This window comes from Dipodomys merriami, unplaced genomic scaffold, assembly GCF_024711535.1.
Source record: "Dipodomys merriami isolate MVZ:Mamm:240054 unplaced genomic scaffold, mDipMer1.0.p SCAF_13, whole genome shotgun sequence".
Lineage (NCBI taxonomy): Eukaryota > Metazoa > Chordata > Mammalia > Rodentia > Heteromyidae > Dipodomys > Dipodomys merriami.
The window spans coordinates 37,440,448-37,458,620 of NW_027202604.1; the positions used below are offsets into that span (position 1 = coordinate 37,440,448).

General features: G+C 50.8%; 1 protein-coding gene across 1 annotated transcript; it reads right to left on the bottom strand.

The window, feature by feature from the left end:
• Positions 1-7,989: 7,989 nt before the first annotated feature.
• On the bottom strand, positions 7,990-18,028 carry LOC138824790 (transcriptional adapter 3). Its single transcript, XM_070019067.1, has 9 exons — positions 17,599-18,028; positions 16,760-16,992; positions 14,804-15,054; positions 14,571-14,676; positions 12,526-12,667; positions 12,331-12,434; positions 10,782-10,891; positions 9,832-10,017; positions 7,990-8,492 (listed from the first exon to the last, which is right to left on the bottom strand). The coding sequence occupies exons 2-9, from the start codon at positions 16,964-16,966 to the stop codon at positions 8,300-8,302; spliced, it is 1,299 nt and encodes a 432-aa protein (XP_069875168.1). The 5' UTR covers positions 16,967-16,992; positions 17,599-18,028; the 3' UTR covers positions 7,990-8,299.
• Positions 18,029-18,173: the final 145 nt, after the last annotated feature.

Here is an 18,173-nt window from a genome sequence, read left to right on the forward strand (position 1 = left end):
GCCTCCTGAGTAGCTAGGATGACAGGTGTGAGCCACAGGCGCCGGGCTCAGGGATAACTTCTTGGCATATTTTCTTCCCAAATGTTGTAGGCATATACACACATACACTTCCGGTGAGCAAATTTCACAGGGCTAACCCAGAAGGAGTCAAGGAAAATAAACATATGAAGAAAAAAGGAATTGTCTTTTCATCTCCTTTGTTTTCAAACAGATGACAAACTAAAACTAGGTCAGGTATGTCCCTCCTTTCCCTGCATTCTGAAAACAGAAGCCTTGTACAGCCAGGGAAGCCTCTGTCACTCCAGCCTCCCTCTATCAGTTCTTTCTTTTTTTTATTCCTGGGGCTTGAACTCAGGGCCTGGACACTGTCCCTGAGCTTTTGCTCAAGGCTAGCACGCTACCACTTGAGCCACAGTGCCACTTCTAGCTTTTTCTGTGTATGTGATCCTGAGGAATTTACAATGAATTTACTTCAGGATAGAGAAACATTTACTAGACAATGGGTTAATACTTTTATTATGTAAACAGCACATAAAATTTATAATAAGCGCCGGGCGCTGGTGGCTCACGCCTGTAATCCTAGCTACTCAGGAGGCTGAGATCTGAGGATCGCGGTTCAAAGCCAGCCCGGGCAGGAGAGACCGTGAGACTCCTATCTCCAACAAACCACCAGAAAAAAAAAAAAGTGGTGCTGTAGCTCAAGTGGTAGAGCGCTCGCCTTGAGCTGAAGAGCTGAGGGACAGCGCCCAGGCCCAGAGTTCAAGCCCCACGACCGACAAAAAAAAAAAAAAATTATAATAAGCTAAAAACCCAATAAATAATCAAAGGACATGGATGAAAGGCAGTAAACCTAGGACATTTTCTATTTCACTTGTAATAAAAAAGTACAAATCAAAAGAAGAGGTCTTTGACAGACTTTGAAATTTGAAGCTTAAAAAAGCTGGTAACACCAATAGCTATGTTCACACGATGATTGAGTACTCCTAAATCTGGTGGAGGGTACTTACTAAAGATCTTTTGGAAGTTGAGTGTAGCAGTTAACACCTGTATTCCTAGCTACTGAAAAGATGAAGGCAGGAAAATCAGGAGTTTGAGGCCAAGATAAACAAAGTTAGCAAAATTCTAAGCATATAAAGAAAAGACTAAGATTTGAGGGCTGTGGTTCAAAGCTAACTCAGGCACTGGCTCAAGTGGTAAAGTACCAGGCTTGTAGCTTAAGGAGTAGAGCACTTACACAGAAAGCACAAAGCCCTGGGCACAATTTCTAGTAACACACACACACACACACACACACACACACACACACACACACACAGAGATCTTTCAGAAAACAATTTAGCAATCTGCATCAAAGGTTTAATTAACATCCAACCGCAGCCCGATCCCCCCCCCCCCAAGACCCTCCCCTCTCCCTGCCAAATTTCCAGGCCTTTGGATCCAGGAATTTCTTGGTAGTTTCAAGTACATAATCTTTTTGTGTGTGGTGGTTGATCATGGGGCTTAAACTCAGAGCCTGGGCACTGTCTCTGAGCAATTTTGCTCAAGGCCAACACTTCTGTTTTTCTGGTGGTTAATTGGAGATAAGAGGCTTTTAACCACAATCCTCAGATCTCAGCCTCCAGAGTAACTAGAATGACAGGTGGGAGCCAGTGGCACCCAGCTTTTTTTTTTTTTTTTTTTTTTGTCGGTCATGGGGCTTGAACTCTGGGTCTGGGCGCTGTCCTTCAGCTCTTCAGCTCAAGGTGAGCGCTCTACCACTTGAGCTACAGCGCCACTTCCGGTTTTCTTGTGGCTTATTGGAGATAGGAGTCTCACGGTCTCTCCTGCCCGGGCTGGCTTTGAACCGCGATCCTCAGATCTCAGCCTCCTGAGTAGCTAGGATTACAGGCGTGAGCCACCAGCGCCCGGCTTTTTTTTTTTTTTTTTTTTTAACAATGTCACCTTCCCTCCTTCTCACCCAGTTTTCCCCTCTTATTTATTTATTTATTGGAATGTGATCTTACTAAGTTTCCCAAGGCTGGCTCCAAATGACAGGGTTCAAGCACTGCTTCTTTCCACCTCAGCCTCTTGCATAGCTGGGTTCCAGGCCTGCACCCGAACACCTGCCTTGCACATGTCCAATAGCTGAGCCACTTTCTGATTCTGCACATTCCAGGCCTGAAAGTTCTCATTTTTATCAAGTTCCCAGGTTATACAGATGTGCTCTGCACGCGGAGAACGGCGGTCCTGCAGGTAAAGTCCCGCTTGGTATCCTGCTTTTCAGTGCCTCTCCCTGCCTAATCCCAGCCTCCTCTCTCCTTCCCCTCCCCGGCACAGCTGGGGCTCAGTCACACGGAAGTTCTCACCTCTCTCTAAGCAGGCCAGTTGTTCACACCTCCTTGGACTGCTGTTCCTTTTGTCTGGAATGTCCTCCCATCCGCCTGGAATCTTCCTCCTAGAGGCTTTCTCTGCTCAGGACAGATCAAGTCCCTCTGGGCTCCAGGGCCTGGGGACTGTGTTTAGTCTTCCATTGTAACTCTTTGCCTGGGTTTGGATTGTTTTGGAGCCTCCCTCTTCTTGCAAGCAGTGGAGAGAGGGAGGGAGTGTGAAGAAGGAAAGGTCAGCAGGTAGTGGAGTGGGCTATGGGGGGAAGCAAGCTTGCAGCTCTGGGCATCTGGGCCTACTCTCCTTAGTCCTCTCCAGTGAGTCCCAGGCCCCAGGCCAGAAAAAGCCATTGCTCCTGACCATGTTCTCATAAAGTTGCAAACACCGCGTCCCTCTCAGCACCAGTCAGCAAAACCAAGAGCCTTTCTTTCTTTCTTTTTTTTTTTTTTTTTGTGTCCGTCATGGGGCTTGAACTCTGGGCCTGGGCGCTGTCCCTCAGCTCTTCAGCTCAAGGCTAGCGCTCTACCACTTGAGCCATAGCACCCCTTCCGGCTTTTTACTTTTTGTTTATGTGGTGCTGGGGAATTGAACCCAGGGCCTCAGGCATGCAAGGCAAGCGCTCTACCACTGAGCCACCTTCCCAGCCCTCTTTCTTTCTTTCTTTCTTTCTTTCTTTCTTTCTTTCTTTCTTTCTTTGCTTCTTTCTTCCTTCCTTCCTTCCTTCCTTCCTTCCTTTCTCTCTCTCTCTCTCTCTCTCTCTCTCTCTCTCTCTCTCTCTCTCTCTCTCTCTCTCTCTCCCCCTCTCTCTCTCTCTCTCTTTCTTTCTCTCTTTTTTTGGTCAGTCATGGGGCTTGAACTCTGGGCCTGGGCGCTGTCCCTCAGCTCTTCAGCTCAAGGCTAGCGCTCTACCACTTGAGCCATAGTGCCCCTTCCGGCTTTTTACTTTTTGTTTATGTGGTGCTGGGGAATTGAACCCAGGGCCTCAGGCATGCAAGGCAAGCACTCTACCACTGAGCCACCTTCCCAGCCCTCTTTCTTTCTTTCTTTCTTTCTTTCTTTCTTTCTTTCTTTCTTTCTTTCTTTCTTTCTTTCTTTCTTCCTTCCTTCCTTCCTTCCTTCCTTCCTCTCTCTCTCTCTCTCTCTCTCTTTCTCTTTCTTTCTTTTTTTGGTCAGTCATGGGGCTTGAACTCTGGGCCTGGGCGCTGTCCCTCAGCTCTTCAGCTCAAAGCTAGCACTCTACCACTTGAGCCATAGCATCACTTCCGGCTTTCTGGTGGTTTATTGGAGATGAGAGTTTCATGGACTTTCCTGCCCAGGCTGGCTTTGAACTGTGATCCTCAGATCTCAGCCTCCTGAGTGAGTAGCTAGGATGACAGGCGTGAGCCACTGGTACACACTCTCTCCCCCCCCCCCCCATGAGCATTTCTGAGTGCATGAGGATCTGTTGAGGGTCAGGCCATCAGCCCTGCGCTGGCGCAGCTGAAGGTGTGTGGGACAGAAGAAGCCGTGACATATATGCTTTGCATGCCTTCCAGGTCGCACACAGGAAGCTCTTCCCCCAAACTCCCGAGAAAGGGTCACAGTAGCTTTAGGTTAAAATTAGAGTTTTAGCTGAGTGCTGGAGGCTCAATAAGTAATCCTAGCCACTCAAGAGGCTGAGATCTGAGGACTGTGGTTCAAGGCCAGCAGAAGTAGAGCTGTAGCTCAAAGTGGTAGAGTGCTAGCCTTGAGAGGAAAAAACAAAAAATTATCGTCAGTCATGGGGCTTGAACTCAGGGTTTGTGCACAGACCCCTGCGCTTTTTTTTGGTCCATCCTGGGGCTTGAACCCTGGGCCTGGGCGCTGTCCCTCAGCTCTTCAGCTCAAGGCGAGAGCTCTACCGCTTGAGCCACAGCGCCACTTCTGGTTTTCTAGTGGTTTATTGGAGAAGCCTGCCCGGGCTGGCTTTGAACCGCGATCCTCAGGTCTCAGCCTCCTGAGTAGCTAGGATTACAGGCGTGAGCCACCAGTGCCCAGCTTCTTTTCTTTTTCTCAAGGTGAGCACTCTACCACTTTGAGCCACAGCACCACTTCTGGGTTTCTGGTAATAATTGAAGATAAGAGTCTCACATACTTTTCCTGCCCAGGCTAGCTTTAAACTGTGATCCTCAGATCTCAGCCTCCTGAGGAGCAAGGATATCAGGTGTGAGCCATCAGCATCCAGAAACAAAAAAACAGAAAAAACAAGTTTTGAGGGAACTAATTGTTTGTATGTGGGGAGTCCCGCTTCTTCCCGACTTCACAGAGAAGGCCTCCTTCCATGCAAGCACACACAGATACAGTCAGAAGATCTCCATCAGGGATGCCACTTGCTGCGGGCAGTAACTGCCTGCCCCAAAGCTGCAGTGACACTTGGTATCTGGGCTTCCAGCGTCTCTGCAGCCCAGCCTGGTGTCCAGCCCGATCCTTGCCTTGCAGACAGGTAGGGAGCATCAAACAAGACCTTTAGCTCCACTCGGCACTGTTCCTTATGCTGCAGCAGAGAATGACTGCAGCTCACAACTCATGCTGGAAAGTTCAGTCTCTTCCCTTATGAACCAGAGCGTCTGTCTTCTACCACTGGTCCTTTCATTTGTAATATCCACCTTCTCCTCCTCACACTTCTACCTAGCTCCCATCCCACTTCCTCCACAAAACTATCTCTGTTCTTGATGCCTACCATACAGATAATCTGGCCTCATGAATATGGTCATGTGTGGTTAATTAAGAGAAAAGGGTCTTAAAGCTAGGGCTGCTTGGTGTGGTGGCATCAGTTGGACACTGCCCAAGTGTAGGGACTACTGTTTCTGTAACTTGTAATGGGACCAGGGCCCAGTGAGTTATATAAGGAAAAGGCTCCACTTCCAAGTCAAAAGACCTGAGTTTGAATCCTTCCTTAACCAAACAACACAAGTAATTGCCTAAGCCTTAGTTGTTTTTGTCTGTGAGTAGTCTTGTTAGTCCCTACCCTAGGGGTCACAGAAGATTAGGTAGTTTAACAAGTTTACAACAATACATGGTACCTGGCTAACGTTTACTGCACACTGAACTGCACTGTCATAACTACAGCTGGTGTCTCATTCATTGGTGTCTTTTCTATGAGAAGGCGGTAGCACCCTGGGAACAGCCAATCACTGAAGAGTTGTAGCAGCAGAAGCAGCAGCACATCCCTGGTCCCTGCTGGTAGGAGGCAGGGCCTCAGACTGCCCCTCAGGAGAGAGGACCCTACTGTCTTGCCAAAATACACTTGTTTGTTTTTTTTTTTCCATGCCAGTCAAAAGCCTGGGCTTTGTCCTTGAGCTTTTTTGCTTGAGCCACAGCTTTACTGTCAGCTTTTTTTTTTTTTTTTTGATAATTGCTTGGAGATAAGAGTCTCACGGACTTTCCTGCCCAGGCTGGCTTTGAACCATGATCCTCAGATCTCAGCCTCCTGAGTAGCTAGGATTACAGGCGTCAGCCACTGATACCTAGCTCAGTTTGCTGTTTTTTTTTTTTTTTTTTTTTTTTTTTGGTATTTGATTGGTGATAGGAATCTCATGGACTTTCCACCCAGGTTAGCTTCAAGCCCTAATCCTCAGATCTCAGCCTCCTGAGTAACCAGGATTATTACAGGCATGAATACTGATCCCCAGCCAAAATACATTTGTATTAGTCAGGTCTTCTTTATTTATTTTATTAGCATTCCAAAGCAAACTAGCCTAAGCTAAAATCTTGTGTGGGCTAAGAAGTCTACTGGGAGATCTTGTGGCTTCAGGCAGGGCTGGATCTAGGCTTCAGCATTAGGATTGTTTCCCTCTCCACCTCCTGGCTTAGCTTTTGCTGAGCTAGCACATCCTCCCACATGAGAGGAAAGCAGTTTGATGGCTTGCCATTGAAAAGGAAGTAAAACTGCCCTCCTAAGAGCAATCTTTTCTTTTCTTTTCTTTTTGGTCATGGGGCTTGAACTCCGGGCCTGAGCACTGTCCCTCAGCTAAGCTCTGAGCTTATCTTAAGGAAGGCCTCTGAGTGGCTCAGTTTGTCACATGGCCATTCCCTGGAACGTCTGTCCAGCATAGTTTAACAGTGACAGTCTCACAAGAGATACATACAATGGATATTTATCCCATAGAGATATATTATCATTCTTTTGTTTGTTTGTTTGTTTGTTTTGGGTCCGGTCGTGGGGCCTGAACTCTGGGCCTGGGCGCTGTCCCTCAGCTCTTCAGCTCAAGGCTAGCACTCTACCACTTGAGCCACAGCGCCACTTCCGGCTTTTTTCCTTTTGCGTATGTGGTGCTGAGGAATCGAACCCAGGGCCTCATGCATGCAAGGCAAGCGCTCTACCACTGAGCCACCTTCCCAGCCCTATTATCATTCTTTATGGTTCCGTGTATGAGGTTGTGTGCAGCCTCTCCTCCCCTAACTTCCCCATAAAATGTGAACGACTGCTTTTCCCCAGGACTCACCTAGGAAGAAGGTGAGGCACAGGAAAACATCTCCATCTGTCCTTACCTCACACTGACTGTAAGAACCTCTCCCTGCTCAGCTCTTGGTGGGCTCTACCCTCTCTGTGCTGCCTGGGTTTGGTGCGCCAGCGGACGCTGATGGAACCCGTTTGTCCTCCTGAGCCACAGGGACTGCTTCAAGGATACTGGGAAAGAGCTTCTCCTCTGGGGAGCATCACAGAAGCCAGCTGACTCCTGTGCTCCCTCCATTTGACCTTGACCCTGCCTGCCTGCTAGCCAAGGCCTAAAGGGAAGCTGTGGAGGTCCTTCTACCTGGGAGCAAACCCAGCAGCACTCGGGAGGCTGAAGGAGGATCGACAGTGAGAGGCCAGCCTAGACTACATAGGAAGACCCGTCTCAAAAAAAAAAAAAGCCAGCTGAGTGGGTGGCTGGAGTGGGGGAACGCCTCAAGGCCCACGCGCACACCCCACGAAGACAAAAGACAAAAAGAAAGATGTGGGCTGAGGATGCCCAACTGGCCAATCCCAAGGCAGCACTGCTGCGGGAGCCCCACCTCTGCGGGAGCCCCACCTCTGCGGGAGCCCCACCGACACGCGCTGCGCTGCGGGAGCCCCACCTGTGCGGGAGCCCCACCTGTGCGGGAGCCCCACCTCTGCGAAAGCCCCACCGACATGCGCTGAGCTGCGGGAGCCCCACCTCTGCGGGAGCCCCACCTCTGCGGGAGCCCCACCTCTGCGGGAGCCCCACCGACACGCGCTGAGCTGCGGGAGCTCCACCGACAGGGAGCCCCACCTCTGCGGGAGCCCCACCGACATGCGCTGCGCTGCGGGAGCCCCACCAACACGCGCTGAGCTGCGGAAGCCCCACTGACACGCGCTGCGCTGCGGGAGCCCCACCGACATGCGCTGCGCTGCGGGAGCCCCACCTCTGCGGGAGCCCCACCGACACGCTCTGTGGCTTCCTTACCCGCAGCCGTGGCTGGCTCCAGGAGGTGCGCAGCAGGTTTCCTAACAGAATGCCAAAGGTGAGTGACCACCCTCACAGCCACCACGCGTGCCCTCCTACACCACCACCACCTACTCTAGTCCCTTCCCAACCCACAATGACACTCATGTCGTTGTCGACGACGACGGGGTGTTTTGTGAAAAACCACAGCAGTCACTTTATTCTTGAGTTTGCACTTTACAAAACCACAAGGGGGAAGTGTTTGAGGGGAACAGGTGGGGAGTGGGGGAGGGCAGAGGAAGAGGAAGACCCAGGAACGAGCTCCTCCCGCCCAGCTCGGGGGCCAGGCAGGCCGGGCCCGCTGGCCCCGCAGGGCCTCTTGTGTCCTGGCCGTACAGAGCTAGACCAAAAGGCCACAGCGGAGGGCTCAGCCCTCTGGAGACCGTCACCATTTGATGGGCAGTGCGGTCCAAGACTGTTGGCCCCCAAAGCAGGAAGTGGGAGGAAGGCAGCCAGGCAGCTGAGGGTTACCCATCCAGCAGCTTCAAAATGCTCTCCCGCTCCTTCAGGGTCTTCCAGGCCTGGTCCTTTTCCTTCTTAGTAGGGGTCCGCTTCTTCTGCCGGGCAGCCATGATCTTACGAAAGGCGTCCATCACTTCATTGTCCGCCATGCGGACCCGCTGTCGCAGCTCCTGCCGGCTCACCTCCTCCTTCGCCAACCTGTGAGAACCAGCCACCAAATGCCATGCGGTCATCTGTCCCAATGTGGTCCCTCCCTCTGCCAGACTGAGCCCACCCACCAGGCCAGACTGGCATTCCCTTGGACCATTTCGTGTGTTACCATCAAAGTACGGAGCCACATTTACATGGGACTCTCTGCTAAGGCACTACTTTCAGTGCTCTAAAAAACATGGGCTGGGTGCAGTTGCTCAAGCCTGTAATCCTAGCTACTCAGGCAGAGGATATGGGGGACGTGGCAAAAACTCAGCCACGTGTAAAAACTCATGAGGGGGCTGGGAAGGTGGCTCGGTGATAGAGTGCTTGCCTTGCATGCATGAGGCCCTGGGTTCTATTCCTCAGCACCACATAAGCAGAAAAAGCCGGAGGAAGTGATGCTCAAGTGATAGAGCGCTAGTCTTCAGCTGAAGAGCTGAGGGACAGCGCCCAGGCCCAGAGTTCAGGCCCCACAAGTGACAACTCAGGACACTCCACCTCAGTCAATGAGTGGGCACCACATCATGTAGCTGTCACAAGCCATGAGTGCAGCACAAAGACTGGGTGCCGCACATGCGGATGTCACCTCAGTGACAAATGGGAGGAAACAGGAAGACCACTGTCCAGGATGGTCCAGGCATGAAGGAGTCTATCTTGAAAATAACCAATGTAATGCCAGGTGCCAGTGTCCTATACCTGTAATCCTACCTACTCATGAGGCTGAGATCTGAGGATCATGGTTCAAAGCCAGCCTGGGCAGGAAAGTCCCTGAGACACTTTTTCTTTTACTTTTTTTCTTTTCTGGTCCTGAGGCTTGAAATCTGGGCTTGGGTGCTGTTCCTGAACTCCTTTTGCTCAAGACTAGCACTCTTATCATCAATCAGGCCACAACAGCATTTCTGGTATTTTCTGTGATTAATTGGCGATAAGAGTCCCATAGAGCCAAGCGTGGATGGCTCATGTCTGTCATCCTAGCTACTCAGGAGGCTGAGATCTGAGAATCGAGGTTCAAAGCCAGCCTGAGCAGGAAAGTCTGTGAGACTCATCTCCAATGAACTATCAAAAAACCAGAAGTGGCGCTGTGGCTCAAGTGGTAGAGCACTTGCCTTGAGCTGAAGAGCTCAGGGACAGCGCATAGGCCCAGAGTTCAAGCCCCATAACTGACAAAAACAAAACTCCAGTTGATCAATCATAGGTGCTGGTGCCTAGCACTGGCACTGGCACTGGCACTGGCTCAGGCTCTCCTGGGGTGCAGAGGCCCAGCCAGGTGTGACAGGTCTGTCCCAAGTCCCTACGGGTGACTCAGTGGCCGGGCCACACTGGCTAGCGCCTCCCGTGAGCTCACCTCAGCAGGTCATGCTTCTTGGTGCGGTTGTGGGCACTGAGTGCCTTCAGCTCGGCTTGCCGTTTGCGCAGCTCGGCGAGGACTTCATCTTCCGAGTCCTCTGCGGGACGGTCCTCGGACTCCAAAAGGCCCTGGGCGATCAGCTCCTCCTTGATGCGGCTCTCCAGGGACTTGGTGTGTGGCACGCTGTGGGCAGGCATGGCCCTCAGCTGGAGGGACACCACAGGGGTCCCCGCTCTTCACTTGGAGAACCCCTCTCTATCCATGTATAACTGCATCCACATGCTGCTACATAGTTATTGCACTCTTTTCTTAGCCCAAGCTTATTGCCCTACGTTTACAGATTTAAATATATTTGAAGTAAAAATAGGATTATCCTGTCTGTATTGGGTTACAATGACCCTTTTCCCTGTTTGGTCCTTTACTAGGTATACATCTTCTCATGTTAAATGTAATTCTTGGGCTGGGAAGGTAGCTCAGTGGTAGAGTGCTTGCCTCACATGCATGATGCCCTGGTTCGATTCCTCAGCACCACATAAACAAAAAGCAAGAAGTGGCTTAAATGGTATAGTACCAGCCTTGAGCTAAAGAGCTGAGGGACAGTGTCCAGGCCCAGAGTTCAAGCCCCACGACTGACCAAAAAAAAACAAAAAAACAAAAAAACAAACCGTAATTCTTACTATGATTAACAACTTCGAGTTAGATCATCATATGGAGTTAGGACAATTTAGCAAATCAAGGCCCCCTACAAGCTGGACATTCAGGCTATTCACAGGAGCCGTGGAGAACAAGCCTGGACTAAGCCTGTCTGCCGAAGTGCTAAGCCAGCACTCACATGCGATATTTTTGGTCTTTCCAAGACTGTCCTCAGCCTCTTGGTTAATGAACGCCTCCTCATGCACATGCTGAGGTGGGGTTGGGCTGTGAAGTGCAGACATGACGTCACTCACCTGAAGGGTTTGTTCTGATTGCGAGGAGAGGTGCTTGCCCCGTCTGCCCCTGATTCCTTCCCAGACATGTCCGGAATGGGGGAGTCCTCCATAGGGGAAATAATATTCTCCTAGAAGACCAGCAATGGGGCAAAGGAAGAGCTGGAGCATTTCCATTCCCTGCTCCTGTCACCTATGTGAACTGCTTTTCTCCTTTACAAACTACATGTGTTTTTACACTTAGTTTTCAAACAATAAATTTTTTTTTGGGGGGTCCGGTCGTGGGGCCTGAACTCTGGGCCTGGGTGCTGTCCCTCAGCTCTTCAGCTCAAGGCTAGCGCTCTACCACTTGAACCACAGCACCACTTCCGGCTTTTTTTTCTTTTTGCTTATGTGGTGCTGAGGAATCGAACCCAGGGCCTCAGGCATGCAAGGCAAGCGCTCTACCACTGAGCCACTTTCTCAGCCCCCAAACAATAAATTTTTCATTTCAAGTTTGGGTAACTTCTGATTTAGGATAGTAAACATTGGAATAAAACAAAATTGGCACAGGAGACATGAGTCAAGTAGTAGAATGCCAGCTGTGAGCAGAAAAAGCCAACAAAGCTGAATAGGGCACACAAAAAATTCATTAAAAATGTTAAGAAAAAATATACATAAGTGAAATGTAACAAAAGGTTCAATTAGCTTTTTACTTTTATTTTTGTGGTCAGTCCTAGGGATGGAACGCTTGAGCGCTGTCTCTGAGCTGCTTTGCTCAAGCTACACTCCACCAGTTGAGCCACAGCTCCAAGTCTGGCTTTTTTTTTTTGGTTGTTAGTTGGAGAAAAGTCTCACAGGCTTTCCTGCTGCACTGGCTTTGAACAGCAATCCTCAGATCTCAGCCTCCTGAGTATCAGCACCCGATTCAACTAATTATTTTTTTAAGTTTGCATTAGTTAATCAAGGGAGGATTCCATTGTTACATTTCCCCATTGTTGACAAGGTATTACAATGTACCTCACCCCTCCATAACTCTGCCACCCCCTTTCCCCTCCCTAAACAATTTCCACAGGCTTCAGTGTTTCCTTTTCATAGCTGTAAATCACTGCTGACACCATTCAGTCCCTTCCTCTCTCCTTTTTGGCCCATCCTCTCCTAGCACTCTTCCTGGACAGTCTATTTCTCCTTCCCCCCACTTTCCCAGCCCCCTATCTAAAATTTTTTTTAAATTTATTTACTTTAGTGTCAAAATGATTGCTGTATTTCCCATCCCACCTCTTCTAGGAAGCCTTTTCAAAACGCTTAGATCATTTTAGACATCCCTCCTTTTTGGACGGATACCAAAAGAAGAGGCCACAGAGGAGTGATGGAAACACTCAACAGCCATGTTACATGGACACCAGACGCTCAACTAAAGTACCGTGGAGCGAGGTGAGAGGAGAGGAGTGGGAGGGTGGCTTCTAAGATACAGTAATGTATCACGGTGTGATCACCATGGTGTGATTCCTACAGGCTCCATGGTGAAGAGAACCCAAAGCGTCAAACCAGACAGGGCCTGGGCGTCTTGCTGTGAACGGGCGGTGCTCACCTCCACCAGGGCCTGCAGGAGGCGCTGCGTCAGGGCGCCAAAGGGGCACCCATCTTCTGGCTGCTCGTGCTGGGCCTCCGACTTCTTCAGCAGGGCATCCACATCTGAAGCAGGCAGGGAAGAGGGCGACGGGTGGGCTGAAGTTGTGGAAAATCAAATCCTGGCCTGGAGTGGACAGGAAGGCGAGGGGCCTACCTTTAGTGTCCAGTTCCGTCAGAGGCCCCATGAGACCTTTCTTCTTGTCAGCCACGGCTGCTGCCCGGGCCCCATCCTTCTGCTCCTCCAGCAGGTCCTCCTGGGCCCAGCGCTGGGAATAATGTTTTCCTAGGGGTGGGATCTGTAGGAGAAAGATCAGTTGGCCCTGAGTGGTTAACAATGGCCAGATGCTGCCTGGAGAGGAGGCTGTCCATGCACTTGGCATTGCCAATATGCTTTTCACTCAGTCTCTCCGTGTATGTGTGTGTGCGTGCATGCGCGCGCACATGTGCACAAGCCCAGCGCTGTGGCTCAAGAGGAAGCACTTGCCTAGCATCCCAGGCCCTGTGTTGGATTCTCAGCACAAAAAGGAAGAAACAAGCACTGGTAGCCCATGCCTATAATTCTAGTTACTCAGGAGACTGAGACCTGGAAGACTACAGTTCAAAGCCAAATCAGTAAGAGTCCACCCTGAATTGACTAGTAAAATGCTAGACTGGAGGTGTGGTTTAAGTGATAAAATGCCACCCCTGAGCAAGAAACCCAAGTGAAAGAACAACGTCCCAAGCTCAAACCCCCATGTGGGTGCATGTACGGGCACGCGGTGTGCATGTACACACACACACACACACACACACACACACACACACACACACACACACACATATACAATTAAGCTGGGTGCAGTGGTATCCACCCTTAGTTCTAGACACTGAGGTTGAGGCAGAAGGGTCACTTGGTCTTTGGGCTTTAAGGATAGCCTGAGCAAAACCATGAGTGCCCATCTCTTAAAAAATGAAAATTAGGGGGCTGGGAAGGTGGCTCAGTGGTAGAGTGCTTGCTTTGAACTGAAGAGCTGAGGGACAGCACCACATAAGCAGAAAAGGCCAGAAGTGGCACTGTGGCTCAAGTGGTAGAATGCTAGCCTTGAGCTGAAGGGCTGAAGAGCTGAGGGACAGTCCCCACCCAGGCCCAGAGTTCAGGCCTCAACACCAACAAAAACAAAGAAAATTAGCAGGTGCCATCAGTTCACACCTGTAATCCTAGCTAATCAAGAGGCTGAGATCTGAGGATCCAGGTTCAAAGCCAGCCCTGGCAGAAAAGTCTGTGAGACTCTTATCTTCAATAAACTAATCAGAAAAAGCCAAAAGTGGTGCTGTGGTTCAAGTGGTAGAGCGCTAGCCTTGAGCTCAAAGAGGCTCAGGGACAGCGCCCAGACCCAGAGTTCAAGCCCCAGGAATAGCAAAAAAAAGAAAGAAAGAAAAGAAAATTGGCTTCCTGAACTCAGGTCCCTGCACTTGCTAGGCAGGCATTCTACTACCTAAGCCATACCTTCAAGCTGTGTGTGTGTGTGTGTGTGTGTGTGTTTTACATATTATAGATGTGTTTAAGGTCAATTCCTCTATTTCTCCTCCATCCTTTGTTATTGTATCTATTACATGTCTATACAATGTGTTTCCATCAGTGTAGACTTACAATTCATGATGTGTGTCTTGTATAATAAAGAAATAAAGTCAGGCGCCGGTGACTCAAGCCTGTAATCCTAACTACTCAGGAGGCTGAGGATCATGGTTCAAAGCCAGCCCAGGCAGGAAAAGTCCGTATTGCCAATAAACCACTAGAAAACCGGAAGTGGCGCTATGGCTCAAGCGGTTAAGTGCTTGCCTTGAGCTGAAAAGCACAGGGACAGCGTCCAGGCCCAGAGTTCAAGCCCCACAACCGACCAAAAAAAAAAAAAAAAAACAAAATAAAATAAATAATATGAAGAAAATAAGAAAAGATGCCTTAGAGACCTGCATGCAGGGTGAACGGGAAGAGAAGAGGCCAGCTGGTAAAGCGGGGTGAGAGCTTGAACCACAGCAGAGGGGAGGAACACAAGGGACAGGGCGGACATCAGAGACGGCAAAGCCCAGGTGCAGTCAGGGGGAGGTTCTGCCAGCAGAAAGCAGAGTCGAGCTTGGGCAGACAGGAGGTGAGAAGCCTTTACTAGCTGTATCCTGAGGCCACTCTGAGCTCTCCTGTTCTAGGTCTGTGGGGGTTTCTACCTTGTAATGCTCCGCCTCGTCTTCGGGGGGCTTCAGAAGTTCCTCCAGCGTGCGAACCTCCTCGCTGGTGATATCGGCACAGTAAGGCTCCACGGATGCCCAAAACCTGTGGGGAGAAGCAGATCCTGAGAGGGAATCCACACTCTTCCGCACTCAGCCTTCGGTCCCAATAAGCCTCCATTTCGAGGACCCCAAGATCCTCCAGCCCCCTTTTGTGTTCTCTGGCCCACAACCTGTTAGGAGCATCATTCTTTGGGATCCGTGGCACATCGATTGGGTCATCAGTGAATTCATATTCCTGGATCTTGGGCTGAAGGTTTTTGGATTTGGGTCGCCCAGGGCCAGGGCCTGGCCCATGTCCCATCTTCCCTTCCAGTTTCTGCTTCTTGGGCTTCCCATGTTTGGGGGGAGCTCCAAGCTCATGGTCTCGACCCAGCTTCAGGAATCTGCGGTCACCTTTCTTATCCTGCCAATCAGTGAGGATCTGAAATTTACAGAGATGGTCACTGAAGAGAGGGGAAGACAGGACAACTCTCCAGCGAATAACTTGAGATCTGCAATCCAAAGAGGCTCCCAGGTTTTTCCCCATTTCTTTTACTTAACAAACTCCTACTCACCCTTCAAAATGCACTTTTTTTGGTGCCTTTGTCTCATATAACTTTATTCACATACTGCTCACCTTCCTATTCACTCTGATTCTTCTTTTTATCCTCAAGCTAGTCACACACAGTTCACCAGGAAGGTCAAATAAATGACCACAAGCCAGCGTATGTCAACACTGGGAAAATCACTCTTTTGGTGAAGTCAAACATGCCTCCCAGGAAGCCTTTTTTTTTTTTTTCTAGTGGGTCATTAGGCTTGAACTCAGGCACTGCTGTCCCTGAGCACCATAGAGCATTAGTTCAAGTTAGCTCTACACCTGAGCCACAGCTCCACTTCCAACATTTTCTGAGATTGATTGGAGAGTCTTATAGACTTTCTTGCTCAGACTGGCTTTTAACTGTACAGCTCTCAGCCTCCTGAGTAGCTAGGATTACAGGCATAAGCCATGGGCACCAACTTAAGCCTCCTTCTCCTCCTTTTTTTTTCCAGTCCTGGGGCTTGAATTCAGAGACTGGGCACTGTCCTTGAACCTCTCTATATACTCAAGGGAAGCGCTGTACCTCTTGAGCCACAGTATAACTTCCAGCTTTTTCTGTTTATGTGGTACTGAGGAATCCAACCCAGGGCTTCATGCATGCTAGGCAAGCACCAAGCCACATTCTCAGCCCCTTACACCTTCATTTTAAACATCATCCAGCTAGCTAGGAAGCTTGCTCAGCACAAATTACCTGGGATTCTTGGGTGCTACAATGTAACTAACCATGCCACAACCCTCCTCAGAAAACTCTCATGAATCCCTATACCAGGAAGCTCATTGGCCCTGGCCCTGTTCCCAGGATCCACCATGATCAGTACCCAAGTTTTAGGAGCTCATGCAGTGACTAGTATCAGTTGTATCACAAACAATGTTTAGCCCAGTGCCTGTGGCTCATGCCTATAATCCTAGCTCAGGAGGCTGAGATCTGAGGATCTCAGCCTGGGCAAGAAACTCTGTGAGACTCTTATCTCCAATAAACCACTAGAAAACCGGAAATGGTGCTGTGGCTCAATTGGCAGAGTGCTTGCCTTGAGCTGGAAAGCACAGTGACACCACCCAAGCCCAGAGTTCAAGCCCCACGACCGACCAAAAAAAAAAAAATTGAGGTGCTTACTTAGTGTCAGATGCATTTTGCTGAACCTTTGTGAAAATTCTCTAATTCTCACAAAGGTTCTAGGGTAGGTTCTGCTATTGGCTAATTTTGTAGATAGGGAAACTAAGGCTTGGGGAGGAGGTACTTTCTTCAAGTCACATAGGGAAGAAATAGCAACACAAGCAAGTGCTGAAGTCAAGATTCAAATCCAGGTCTCTCCACTCTCTGTGTTGTCAAATCCCTAATGGCCAAAGTTGTCCTATGTCTCTCTCCTGACTAAGAGCATATTGGTGGCAGGAGTCCACAGAAGCTTAGTGGATGAAAACTCCTGGCCACATGCAGAGGTATTTTACAAACTAGACTCAGTCCTTCAGCCTTAGCAGATGGAGGTAACCTAATGACCGATACCCTAACTCCAACGTCTGTCTCTGCTGATGTCCCCTCTCCGGGCATCACCTGGGTTTCAGCCTCCAGCACACGCAGGCGGCGGCTCGCAGAAGACAGCAGCGTCTCCAGCTCCAGCTGCAGGGTGTCCAGCTCCTCGATACCGATGCCATCATCCTCCGAGCGGGCCAGCACCGCCGTGTAGCGGGGACAGACCTTCAGGTGGTCCACAGACTTGAAGTCGTGGAATTGCAATGGGCAGTCCTTCAGCTCACTCATGGCCCAGGAGATGAGACCCTGTGGAGCTGGAGAGAGGGCCATACATGAAATAGCACGAGAAAAACCCAGGGGAGTTTTCCATGGGGAAGGGCCTCAACAAGGAAGTCATGTTTGAGGGCACAGCTCCTACTCAGAGAACACACTGGGTACCCAGCTGGAGCAGAGCTTATCTCATTCAATTCCTTGCCCAAACCCGGAAGCAGGAGCCACTCAGATCTCCATTTTACAAAGGAACTGCAAGGGAAAGAGTAGGTGTGTGCAGTCTGAACCCAGGGCATCTCCTCTCTGCAGCCCTGACTGCCAAGGTATCACAGTGCAACGGGCTCGCCTTCTCATCTCCTGGGTTCTGCTGGGCCTTTAATTTTCAAGCCTCCAATCCTTCCAAGGTTCTCGGGGGCCGCCCAGATTCTGCTCCTCTCACCACGCCTTTCCCCCTACCCGAGGTGGTTTGGAACACGCGCTGCCCAGACAGAAGAACTAGGTCAAGCCCGGTCTCTACTTCATGTGCCCTGAACACGTTCCTACACCTGAGTCCAGGCAGGTCCCGCATGCACGATGGGCACGAGAGGGCTCGGTCTGTTTTTCCCGTAACAAGTGCGGCTCTGTAAAATGGGGTCGACCACAGTACCTACCTCCCTGGGATGTTCGGAGGATTAGGAGTTGATGCTCAAGAGCCCAGTTCAGTGCCTGGTACACAGTGGGACTGCTTAATGGCTGACCCCACCCGTGGGTCGCCCCAGGGTCCCCGTCCTAGAGAGCCCCTAACGCGGCCCCCAGGCCTCCGACGGCCCCCTGGCCGCGGAAGGGGCGGGGAGTCCGGGGCGACCGGAGCAACCGCCTCGGAACGGGCTTATGGGCGGGCCCCCCGCGGCTGACGAGGGGCGGGGAGCCGGGCGGGGAGCCCGACGAGCCTGCGGGGCCCGGGGCGCGGGCAGGCCCGGCGGGGCGAGGGCGATAGGCCCTGGGCGAACCCTAGGAACCGCCGGGACGGGGTGGGGGGCGGCGGCGCCGAGCCCCCGGGGCGGCGGGCAGGCGGGGCCCGGAGAAAGGACGTGAGTGCACACCGGAAGGAACGTAGGCCTCTGCGGCCTCGACTTGTCCTAATTTGGTGCCCAACTTGAGGTCGGGTGGGACTATTGCGTGACCGGGGGAGGCGGAGGCGGAAGCTAGAAGTAATGGAAGGCGCAAGCCAGAGCTAGATACGTGG